General features: G+C 39.5%; 1 protein-coding gene across 1 annotated transcript in view; it reads left to right on the top strand.

The window, feature by feature from the left end:
- Positions 1-746: 746 nt before the first annotated feature.
- Positions 747-13,183, top strand: part of MYRFL (myelin regulatory factor like) — a 103,601-nt gene continuing 91,164 nt past the window's right edge. The window contains exon 1 of the mRNA XM_037513182.1: positions 747-792. Coding sequence (XP_037369079.1) covers positions 747-792 — 46 coding nt within the window. The remainder of the gene's footprint in view (positions 793-13,183) is intronic.

The raw sequence follows: 13,183 nt of genomic DNA, 5'->3' as shown, positions 1-13,183 counted from the left end.
GGGATCGAACCGGCACTGTAGAGGCTGTGGGCAGCTTCACAACCCAACACTCAACCGCTGCGCCACCAGGGGAGGCCATGGTTTATACTTTTAAAGAAAATAAACTCTGGAGGAAATAGAGTAAGGGTGTACAAGTAATGTAAATTTTCACTATGAGCAACTTTAGAAATATTTAACAAACCCTAACTTTTCATTATTACAAACCTGTTTAAATCATCTGCTATTTTTTAGCTATCTATAAAAGTGATGATATTGAGTTGTGTGCCCTTTTTCTAAGTAAAAAGCACCCTCTCAAACTTGTATTTTGCTTGGCTGTGGCTAAATCTATCTGGTTGATAGAAGCAAAGATATAAATATATTGGTGTAAAAGGACAAATAAGAGATAAGACTTTGTATTTATTGCCCATTTATGTAATTACATGTGTCACTAAGGACAAAGGTCTTTAAAGCAAAGACAAAAGGCAGAGTAGAAACAGTTCCCTACAGAAAGATAGATGGATTTGCTGCCACTTCCCTTTATATGAATTTTTTTATTGCACGTTTGCATATCCTTCTGGTTTTATAATCACATTTGAGAACTTAACCATCTTTTCTGGGAACAAGTCGATGACTGAAGATATGCTTCATTCCAATAAAAAGAAAATGAAGATTTTTCAAGAGCATTTATAGTCTTCGAGAACAGCACTTCCTTTCTGAGGTCTGATGACTCTTGTTTTATGAGGAAATATTATTAGGGCCACAGCACCATGGATGTGGTAGGCGAAAAGGAGGCCTTGCAGCAGTTCTTTGAAGGTAGGAAACCAGTTTCCAAGATGAAAGTTATAGCTTCTAAGAAATGGACTCTCGGTATCACTGTTTCACCTTTTTGAAATGCAATGAAACTTGGTCCTGGGAGAAAATTCTATCATACTAATTCTTTGGAAATCAGAAGTGGAGGTTTATTTGTTGTGTTTATAGGAAAAATAAGTACAGATAATGATTTTTTAAAATACAAGAGTTCCATCTTATAACTTGGTTGAGTTAAGGGGTGCGTGTGTGGGAGGGCTGGGGTACAGTGCATCTATGTTACTATTGTGGGTCCATATCTTGTGCGAGATTTTAGCCTTCTAATCTTGTTTAAAATTTTTTTTTATCTCTAAATGTCTTGAATCTAGCACCAAAAAAAGTAAGATTTTAAGGACAGTTTTTCTCTCAGTATAATTAATACAAAACAGCTTAAATCAGCAAAAGAACTTACACCTCTTCCCGCTCCCTCAGCTTTATTTTTCATAACGTGTTAAACATGTGTAACTGAATAATGACTTTTTTCTGAAGTTAGATATCTTCCCCACGGAGAGGCATGATTACACAGATTTTCTTCCCTCTGAAGCCTGAAAACGGCAGTGCAGCTTCTCCTATTTACTCGGGCTGATAGGCAGATGTTGCCTCTGTTAAAAATGTCAGCGAAAATGTCAGCGAGGGTTTGTCCTCTCGTGGCACCTCTAAGGTTACTCTTTTTTTTTTTTCTTAAAAATGTATACCTTTATTTTATATGTACCCTTTAATACACTGTAGTCACATGTTGAAATACACATCAGTGAAAGTGAATGACAGCTATATACAACAAAATTATGAATCTTCGATTAATAATGCTGAGTGAAAAAAAAATCCTCATAGACTATATTTAATGATGCTAATTTTATAGAGCTCAAAAAGAAACAAAATTTAAAAACATCACTTTAGGGACACATACATATTCAGGTCTTTTTACATGTGTGATAAAACTATTAGAAGAAGGCAGTGCAGTGGAGACAGTAGAGGAACTCATGTAGATAAATGCAAAGTGTGGGTAATGTTCTAATTATTAAGTAAATTCTCATTATACTTGATAATTTATTTACACATCACATTTATCCCTTAAAATATCAAATATTAAAATATTTAAGTGCAAAATGATGCATAAAGTGTTGACAATTTATATTTGCATTTGCATGTATTTTTAAATACTATTTGATCAGAGTTCTTAATAATAGGCACTAGGTATTTAAAAGGTTGAATGGAATTGACCCCAAACCAGACAGTGCCAAACATGAAAGAAAATTTTACCAAAGAAATAGTGAGATTGTAAGTCACTCTCACAAGGAATCAACACAAGATGAAAGTTTGTGTAATGAGCATTTGGACAGAATGGCCAGAAGGAGTGTAAGACCAACAGATCTATCATATTATTTCAACCCTAAAGTCCATCCCATAGAGTGTTCTGTCTCTGACAGTGGCTGAGTCAGAGTGTCTGCCTGGGTCATGTGGGTACACATTAGGGACACTTACGCTGTTCTGTTGTTCCTACTTGATTTGACATCCTATGTAACTTTCATTCCAGTAGTAGATAGCAAGCTCCAAGCGACAGTTACATCTGTTTATTTTAGAGAAACCACCAATTTGTTTTATAAATGCAAAAGCTTCAGAACAGAAGGCTGAAATTATCTGATAGAATTTTCTGGATTTGGAGGTGTTGTGATCCTGGGATCCCTATATTGTCCTTGTTTATACTATTTTCAGAGTCTCTGGGAATTTTGTTTCCACACGTCCCCTATGTAGCTTCTTATAATACCTCATTATTATCATACCATCTTTCTTAGCCTAAAATTAAACTCTCTTGCTCCTGAAGCTTTTCCATGAAGGGGGAGTCATTTCCCTATGGAAAGAGAATAAGATGGTTAGTGCTTTTCTTACATTATCTTTGAATGAATACATGGAAAGATGGCACATTTACTTTAGGAATAAACAAAAGAATAGAGGCACTAGCTTAAGCTATTCCTTTCCCCTGAAGATCACAGAGAGAAGTGCTATTTTTTAATTACCTTCCAGATTCAGTAAAATCTATTATCTGCTATGTACTAAGTCTGATAACCATCTCTTAAGTGATAGCCTGTAGGGCATTGAAACCTTCCCCTTGGATAATAGTGATTTCTTTTTTTTTTTTTTTTTTTTTAAATAGAGGCATGTTTTATTTATTTATTTGTTTGTTTGTTTGTTTTGTTTATACATGCACTGGGTACAGTCAGAAGCGCGGGAGGGTGAGAGAATTCACCAGAGCCAGAGCGGGGAGCAGAGCAGGCAGAAGGACCGAAGCACACTGCTGAGGGGAGCAGCGGGCGGCAGGAGAGGTCTGCGCGCCATGTGGGATCCTCCTCCGGTGGCCAGGGAGCAGCCGGGGATCGAACCGGCGCCGCAGAGGGCGCGGGCAGATTCGCAACCCAGCGCTCAACCGCTGCGCCACCGGGGAGGCCCAATAGTGATTTCTTTTCTCAAACATTTCTTAGAATGAATGCATCAAAACTACATGGTATTTTAATGAGGGAAGCCTTTTTTGCATGTTGTGGTCATGGCGACATGACAGCTTCTCATTAAAAGCAATCTCATATATAGAATAAAGGTCTGAGAACATAGAACAGTTTGGGCAATTTGTTACCCACAGAGAGCTATTTTTCTCTATTTCTATAGGCACTTCATTTTAAGAAACTAAGCCCTAAATTATGTATTTTCCTTATGGACACTTCCATATACAAAAAGTATCCTGATTGACAATATCATTTTGAATCAAATGGCCTTAAGTGTCAAAGCTCATGATGATCTTAGTTATTACTTACCAATTTTAAACATACCTTACTATGCTGTGTTTCAGTAAAATGTCAGGGACAAAGGGTGATTCCAGGTATCTGGCAGTTATAGTTCAAATTTAAATCCCCTGTCACTGATGCAGTAGGCAGGCAGTAGAAGAGGTGGGTCAAGCTCTCTAGGGATTCCAAGATTCTCTGCAAACTCAGATACAATCTGAGATGTTTGACTTTTTCTGCAACATTGATACCACTATAACACAAATGCCACAAGAGAAGGACATTATTTTATTTATAATAAACAAAAATTAGTTACAACCTGAATTTCTGATAGTGGTGGATTAGTTAAATAAATTATTATTTATCTATTGGAATATTTTGTAGATATTAAAATAATGATAAGGAAAGGTGATATAATGGGGAAATGGTTGACAAATTGTTATGTGTAATACAGTTGAATATACATCTTTTTTATTTATTTAATTTTATTTTTTTACATCATTGTTCATTTTTAAACAATATTTGCTTCCCTCCCTCCCTCTGATCCCTCTCCCGCCTCCTCCCCTGCAGGATGTCTCTGATTTATAATTGTCTGTTTTTGCTTTGTTGTGTTTTGTACTGTTATTATTTTTTTACATTGAGAATATACATCTTTTTAGAGCAGTTTACTAGCACTTATTTGAAAACAATATATATATACATATATGTACACAAATAATATATATACATACATGCACATACATAATATACTTGAAGTGTTAATATCTCTTAGTATAGGAATATGGAGATTTTAATTGCTTTATACTTTATCATATAAGTGCTTCATAATTAAATGAATAAATTAATATTACAATTAGATGATCTTAAATAAAGGAGAATAATTTAGCAAAACTTTTGCTTAAGGTCCATGTGTAAAGAAAATTATATAAGATGTTGATGTAGACGAAAAAGACTGCTAGATGTTTTCTGTAGAAAATGAAGCCTACATCGAATCTTTCTGACTTAGATTTTATGCAATTTGTTTGTTTCGTTGTCTTAGAGAAACTAAACTGCTAAATATGGTGTAGAGGGCAGTACCTGCCCAGTACCAGGGTTGGTACTAGGTAAACCTGTCTTACAGGTAAAGGGCATATTTGGCTCAGTTTAGTCTCTTACTTTTTTTTCCACTTTGGGACCACTACTTTCTCACCCTCTCACAAAATTGGCGCCTTTAGGCCCTCTGCATTCAGTCAATAAATAAAACCAATATAACCCGAGCTTGCACAGAAGGTACATATGACAAATGATCTGATGCCACCTCACAGCTCCATAGTGCCTTATATTCAACATGCTTTCATAGAATGTGAAGCTGTTTTGATCAAATGATTCAGAAAAGTTATCTTTCATAAGGGTGGGTTGGGTTGAGCTCTTATGGTGGGATTTCAAACATCCTGAAGCATCCTCGCTTCTCTGAAATATCCCACAGAAGCAGGGGCTCCCTGTTTATTGGGGAGGCCGCTTCTACTATGTGCGGTGACAGCATGGACTTCCCAGGAAACTGGAAACAAGAACATGCCAAGGACAGCAAACATTAGCCAGATCATGCAAACAACTTATGATTATCTGAGCATTTCTATCTGATATTGGTAGATGGTTAGACTATGTTGCCTTAATATGAAGCATCTGAACAAAGAGATGCTGGCTGAGTGGCACCAAGAAATCCCTTTTTCTTTCATGCTGGGATCCCTAAGGTGAAGGCAATTTACTTAGAATTTAAAATATGCTGTAACATCGTAAGTACCCTGCTCACACCTTGCTTTAGAGACCTTCTGGGGTTGTCACCATCTCTAGAGGATACTGTAACAAAATCACCCAGACCAACCTTCCTGAGAGGAGGCTCCACCACCTTCTTTGGTGTTATTGATGTCATCATCTTTTCAGCTTGGGAATTAGCACTGGGTTTCAGGAAGACTCCACAATGTCTCAGAACTTCAATACATGGACAACTTTGATTTTAAAATAGAGATAACCTAAAAACACAAAGCTTTATATCACTAATAATCTTAAAATTTCCCTGAATCTTCTGCGTTTTTAAAAAACAGAACGTGGGATAATACTATTTATATTATTTAATAATGGACTTTTCCATTATTAATGTTCAGTAGACTGAGCATTTCTTATCATTATTTATCTTCAACAGTCATCTTCAAAACTATAACCCTCAGGCTAAATAAAATCTGGCCTGCAGCTTGTTTTGTAAGTAAAGTCATTGATAGATTGTCTATGGCTGCTGTGATGCTATGATAGCAGAGTTGAGTGGTGACCACAGAGAGCACATGGCTCTCAGAACCCGCAGGATCCGGGTCTCCGGGCTCACAGTCAGGGAATACTTTGCACCTGGCTCTGAGGGGCGCTGTGTGCGTAGGGGGTGCACCTGTGCCCACGTAACACGATGCCGCCCACAATAGCGCCGCTGCTCTGCTCTTTCCTCGGTTGGCGCTTCTGCAGAGCTGGGAAGTACACAAGCCCTTGGCTTGCCGTCCTGGCGGAACTGCGAGTTCACTCCAAAGTGCTTCTTTTCCGTGCAGGCCTTCTTAGGGCGGCCTGGCTCCACCTGGCTTGTGTTTGATCTCTACCAGGATGGGGGAGAGGCCTTCCGTGGGCTCGCAGTTCCAGTTGCAGGTCTGTTCGGATTTACGGGATTGAAGTCGGCCAAGCTCCCACTGGCCTGGGCTGGCCCATTCTTATGTCAAGAAAATTCCTCCAAGGAATTTCACAAAGGCCTGGGTTTCCCCGTTGTGGCCTGGGAAGTCGACCCCAAGCCCTGACATGGTCCCCCCTTAGCAGCCATCAACCTTAGTTCTTGGGCCTCTGGGGGTATCCTGGGGCTATCCTGGGGCTGTATGGCTGGTTTGAGCCTCTGGATTTTTCTAGGAGCAGTTATGCCTGTTTTTTTTTCTGGATTATTTTCAAGGAAGAGGGTGATTCCTGCCTCTTTATTCTGCTGTGTTGTTCTGCCATATTATTAACATTTGTAAAACATTTTACTGTTTTTTTCTTTATATTCTGGGTTGCAACAGAATTAGTAAGCACGTACCAAAACCAATATTCTAACCCAAAAGAGAGTAAATTTTTTTTTAAAAGATTTATTTATTTATGCATACAAGAACTGGGGTACAGGCCAGAGGTGTTGGTGGTGAGAGGATTCACCAGAGACAGAGTGGGGAACAGAACAGGCAGATTGACTGAAATACACTGCTGAGGGAGCAGTGGGCAAGATAGGAGAGGTCTGCTGCACCACGTGGGTAGCTCCCTGGCTGAGGATCAGACTCGTGCTGCAGAGGCTGTGGATAGCTTCAGAGTGCTGTGCTTATCCCTTTGCGCCACCAGGGAGGCCCAAGAGAGTGAATTCTTAAAAATCTGCGCTCAATTTTACTGATGGATATAGAAAACCAGTCGCTTCTCTCTGAGCAGTTGACCTGTCCTAGAAAAGATGATTATTCTCTTTGCCCTGGACTTCTTTCTCTCTCTGAGGGCTGTGCCAGGGGCACTTGAAGACATGCTTCCAGGGATCCAGCTCGTGCCCAGTCTGTTAGGAGGAAACCTCTGGCAGTGGGTCAACATTTGTTGGCAATTTATACCTACTCTCTTTCTAAAATGACTCTGGGAAGAGTTTTATTTTAAAGGATCTCTTCAAAATTGATGTGTTAATAAAAAGAGTTGATATGAGAAAAAAGGAGAGGGCAATAGAACCTCCTTGGCGGAAATACTAGAAAAATTAAGATATCAGTGGGTCAGCCAGGAGATTATAATCTGTTCTCTTGTCTCTACCTTTCCTGAACTTTCACCCATTTTTCTTTTCATTACCAAATTGAAAAATACCCAGGTCCACTTCACTCTTCATATCATACCTGTTTTTAACCTGATTTTATCTGGCACCTGCAGAGATTTGCTCTTCTGAAATTTCAAATTGCTAAATTAGATTGTTAGCTCTCATTCTCCTAGTGTTCTCTCTGGGATAGTCACCATCTCCCATGGAAACTCCTGTTTGATTCCATGGCATCTTCATTGCTCATTCTTATTCAGCTTCTTCATTTCCTCTCAGGCATATTCAGTATTTCACCCTCCTCCTTGTCTGCCCAGGAGTCCTGTCTCAGAAACTCTTATTTGAATACCAAAATATTATCTTGAATTGCTTCATTATTCCCATAGATCAATATATTCCAACCCCTAAATCACTATATTTACAGCTGCTTAATGTACATCCATATGCATGTGCCTGGGTGTCCCTCGGTTTTGGCAAAGCAACACATTCAAAATACACTGCTTCCTTTCCCCACCATGTGAGGATATAGTGAAGGCATCATCATTATTCCTCCCTTCCTGATTCCACTTCACTGCCTCCAACTTTCCAACAAACCTTCACTCCCAAACAAACTTCCCAAACTAGAAACTGGGGCATCAGCCTGGATGAGTACAGTTAATTGTTTACCAAATTCTGTTGCTTCAGCCTCATCTACAACCTTCCTTCTGTTCACATGGCCGTCTTTTGCAAGATCCTCCTAACTCCCCTCCCTGTGCTGACTACCTTCTAATTTGCTTTTGCCCGGTGCAAATGCCATTGCGTAAATATCTTTGTTGAATCTCATTGCCTACGCTTAGTGTTGTGATACCAATGTAGCATTCAGGCATCCTTATCTCTGGGAACTCCCCATAATACTCTGCTCCAGCTGCCATAATACATATTTAAGCATGACTCCAGTTGCTTAAATAACAGGACTTTATATTATTATAATTCTGGAGTTTGGGGAAATTGAAGATTAAGGAACCAGCAAATTTTGTTCCTCAGTGAGGGCTTACTAGCTTGGCAACAGCTGCCAACTCACTGTGTCTTCATGTGATAGAGAAAGACAGAGGCAGACAGACAGACACATACACACAGAATTCTTTGATAGCTCTTTTTTTTTTTTTTTGTGGGACCCCCGCCGGTGGCCGGGGATCGAACTGGTGCTGCAGAGGCTACGGGCAGCCTTGCAACCCAGTGCTCAACCGCTGTGCCACCAGGGGAGGCCCTGATAGCTCTTTTTATAATGATAGTAATCCCTTTGTGAGGGGTCTGCCCTCATGACCTCATCTAAATCTAGTGCTTCCAAATATCACCAGCATATGCATGTTGAGGAGACACTATTTAGCACAGAGTGCTTACTCATACTCACAATCTGTGATGGTAGTTTGATGTGATGGTTAATAGGATACCCCAAAATCAGGGTCTAATTTGGGTTCCATCCTTGTTAACCATGTGATGTAAGCAAGTTACTTAATCTCTTTATGTTTCAGTTTTGTATCTATAAAATTGAAATAATATTGGCACTTACCTAGTAGGATGATTGTGAAGGTTACATAATTCAATATCCAGAAGAATACATCAATGACTATGTGTTTGACATTATCACTGTTGTTGTTATGGATAACTCTGCTACACTGAGCCTCTCATGCTTTCTTGAATACATGCTGCTCTTTCATAACATCAGCTTTTGACTGTGCCAGGTCTTTGTGCTTTTTGCCCAGAATGTGCTTTCCAACTTCTTCATCCAGCAAACTTCCCTGGATAAAATTGAAAACAAAATTCTCCACTTTTCTCTAGAACTTTGTTCACACCTCTGGAAATTCATCGTTCACACCACAGTGTCATTTATGTGCTTACATGTCTGTCTTCTATAGAAACTAAAAGTACTTCCAGGTGAAGACTTGACTTTGTGTCATTTATCTTTGCAGGCTTAGTGTCTTGCATGTAGCAGTTACCCACAACTGTTCATTAAATCTGAGTTAAATGAATGTGATTCTTGACCAAAACTTCTGGTGGAAAAACAGGGCCTTTATTACATTATACCAAGAACTCAATTTGTGCTCCTTTCCTTTACAGATGTTTTACTATCAGAGTGAATGCAGGGGAGGAAGTCACAGGCTATCCTTGGGTCTGTGACCCACAGTAGTGAGCTTTCTCTCCTATGGAAACTCTGTGTCCCCTAAAGAGAACTTTGTATTAGAGGAAAGGAATGGAAAGGAAAGGAATGGAAAGGAATGTGGTTCTTAGTAGCAATCATGGCAGAGACACTAACAAGGGATGAAGAGAATTAAAACCCAAGTCCCTTGGTGAGAGGAGCAGGCTCTAACTCAAACTGGGTCATGAACTGAATCAGAATCAGTATTTGAAAGTCTGTAGGATATTTAGGAGTCAAGCACAGTAGTAGAAGCTGCAGATCTGAGCCAAAATAGTGGTCCAGACACCAGATAATGCAGTCAAGTTAATGGACCTGGGGCTGTAGGAATGACCTTGGGGTTGTTTTATAATAGCATGTTTGCCATGTTTCACATGCCACCCACATCTGTTCTGGAAATTGGGCATCATCACAAATACACATATCAAACTGGAGCTCCCAAGTCCAGTCTGCAGTTAGAACACAGGTCCTGGAAACAGTTTGGCCTAGGTTCAAATCCCACCTCACCAACCATTTAAGTTATTTGCTGCCTTTGCAAATGACTTGGCCTCTCTGAGATTGTTTCATCATCTATCAGTGAAATAGGTTTTATCTTCTGGGAAAGGAGTGAGAATTAAGAAAGGTGAATTACCTGAAGTACTTTATATAGAGTAATTGTCCAGGTAATATTATCAGTGTTGTAGAATGAACAAAAGTTGTCATTATAGTTGTTGTAGCTTATGATCGGTAAGTAAACCACTGCCATTTAAGTGATGCTTGACTTGATGTTAGACATTGAACTAAGACCTTGAGCTGTATTAATTCTTAATTTGCACAATAAAATGAACAGGAGGATGTTATCAGCATGTTAGAGATAAGAAGGTAGATTCACATGTTTGTGCCTTTCCTAAGATAACACAGTTTTTGTGTATCAGAGCTTGGAGTTGGACAGAAGCCTGTCTCTCCCTGAGGTTTATGTTCTTGGCACATGCACAGAGTGTCTTCTAAACAGGATGCAAGGGAACATCTGTAGAGTTAGTGCGGAACTTTATGGCTCCTGTAAAAACAGCTAGGATGTGTGTGTGTGTGTGTGTGTGTGTGTGTGTGTGTGTGTGACAATTTTCATGTAATTCCATTCTGTAAATGAAATTATTCTGGAGTAAGTGGTTAGTATGTTAGTGCCATCTGGTATGTTTTGGCAGAACCTAGCTCCTGTGCCATAAGATGAACTGTTAGTGGTTCAAAGGGGATGGTTTATGTTCTCAGAGCAGGCAGCTACAGTAATTCAGAAGATAAAGCTATTGAGAAGAATACAAGATATACAAAAACCAATATTGACCTGTGATACTGCTCTGTGCAAAACATGCATCAATGGAGGTATTTGACTCACTATCTTGTCCTTTCTGGTGATTAAATATAGGACAAAAAGTTCAGCAAGGTGGTACCCTGATATTTGATTCCCTGAAAATAACCATGTAAGAAATAATTGTCATGTGTAACAGTGGGAAGTAATGTGTTCTCAGGAGAATGTCATATGACTTGATAATAGGATATAGTACTATTCCTATGGGATTAAAGTATCAATATTGTTAAATATTAGGAGCTGAGAAATCTGTTTCCTAGGAATCCCTATGTTGTGCTGTCGATGCCTTGATTCAGGCAGACCTGGGTTCAAATCCTGATTCTCTGCTGCTTAGTAGTTGACCTTGGACCAATTACATACTTTATATTGTAGAAGTTCATTTTTCTCTATCTGTAAAATGGAGGCAGTAACACCTACATTTTAGGCTTGTGAGAATGATGAAATTTTGAACTGATGAAATACATGATAGTTATTAATTCTTATTAGAATATTTGCAAATGTGAAGAAATCAAATTGCTTGCTTTATTTTGAAATAAGAGTGAGTATATCTATATTATTACATATATATGTATTTATTTATCTCCGTACATTTCTTTTTCAAAGATTGCTCTTGTCTCCAGAGAGTTACTATAACTTTTACATGTTCACATTAATTCCTGAGCCTCTATGATCATAAAATCCATTTATAGCCCTTAGTTGCCAAGCAACAAAGGACAAAGTACTGAGTATTTCCTTTTATTGTAAAAGGTTCAGCTTTCCCATGTTGGCCTTGAAATCAATGTTTTCAGAAAAGATAGACAGTAAATATTAATACCATATTTTCCAAGGTATAGTGAGCATTCCTTGTTTGAGGATAGAATCAAAGCTGTAAGGACTACATTGTCATTATTATCCTATTATTGAATATTCTAAAGTATTTTGTGCTGATTTTATAGTAAATTTGTGAAAAGTTCTGAAGTTGGGAGATTGCAAATTTAGTTTAGGGACCAAATTTGCTTAATTTTACCTGTGTTCTGAGACATCATCACTGTAAAAGAACCAGTTCTTTGGGTTTGTTAGTTGCCTTTCAGGAAAGGCTGGGCTGGTATAAAAGACATGTGAAAAATGCTGTCTACTGACCTTGGTAACCACAGACCTCAAACAGGTCATTCAGTCATGTGTTGGCAGGGCTTGGGGAAGCTGGCTTTGAGGCATGTAACTTCCTTGAAAGGTGTCAAAGCTTCTAATTATGTCTGTTTTTGTTCATGGATAATTAGTCAGTAAAGGTTGGAAAATCCAAAGAAATTTTGCAGTGGGTAGGAGACATTGTGCTCACCATCAAATACAGCATAGGCACGTGGGAACTTATAGCCAAGGAGCAGGCTAAGCGGGGTCGAGGGTGGGATTCTGGCTTGAATGACCAAACAGAAAGCTTGCTAAAGCCAGGCAGAACCTACTAGATATCAGGGGTGATCAGATAGGGAGCATGGGGGATTCTATTTACAGTGTTTTTATCAGGATTTTTGCTAAAATTGCACAGTGTAGAAAGGAACGTGGAAATATGCCTAATTGAAGCGGCCAGGGGAGCCTGTGTGGAGACTGGTCAAGGAGAGAATCTGTCAGGAAGGGGATTATGTATGTAACCACGTTTAGTCTACAACCAACGCTCTAAGATGGTAAAACCATCTCCTTTCTCCAGATAAGGAAACAGGTCCAGAAAAGTTCGGTAGAAATGGAATTTAAGCTAGGTCTGCCCTGTACTTTCCAAATCTTGTGCTTTTCTTACCTCCAAGACATGCGAGGCTCCTCCTCCAGGACCACCCATTCCTCCTTTGTTCACCTGGCCAACTGTGGGTCACCCTCTAGGTCTCTGGCTGGGTGTCATTTCCTTGGGCTTCCTGCATGGCACAGCACTTTGCACTTCACCTTTCAAAGCATGCACTGCCTTTTTTCTGTGCCTGTCTCCTGTGGACAACAGGAAGGAACTACATCTCATTTATTCCTGTAGGTTCAGCAGCTAGAGACAGGCACGTAGCAGGAACACAAACATATTTGTTGAGTCGATAAAAAACACCTCCAAGCTTTAACTCTTTGCAGGATTCTGTCGTCTGGATTTCCCTCACTTATTTCTCACATCTTAGAGAACATGAATCTGTCTTTCACCACGCTGTAGACTCAGTCCTCAGCCAGTGCTTTGCTGGGCTCCACCCTTCCTACGGCTGGCTTGGCAGGACAATAAGATTTTGCTGAGGGCCTTCCCGGTGGTGCAGTGGGTTGAGTGCTGCTCT

Source organism: Talpa occidentalis, unplaced genomic scaffold (assembly GCF_014898055.3).
Source record: "Talpa occidentalis isolate TD23 unplaced genomic scaffold, MPIMG_talOcc4v2.1 talOcc4.16, whole genome shotgun sequence".
Classification (NCBI taxonomy): Eukaryota; Metazoa; Chordata; class Mammalia; order Eulipotyphla; family Talpidae; genus Talpa; species Talpa occidentalis.
The sequence above is the reverse complement of the archived record's forward strand: the minus strand, read 5'-3'. Positions and strand labels throughout refer to the sequence as shown.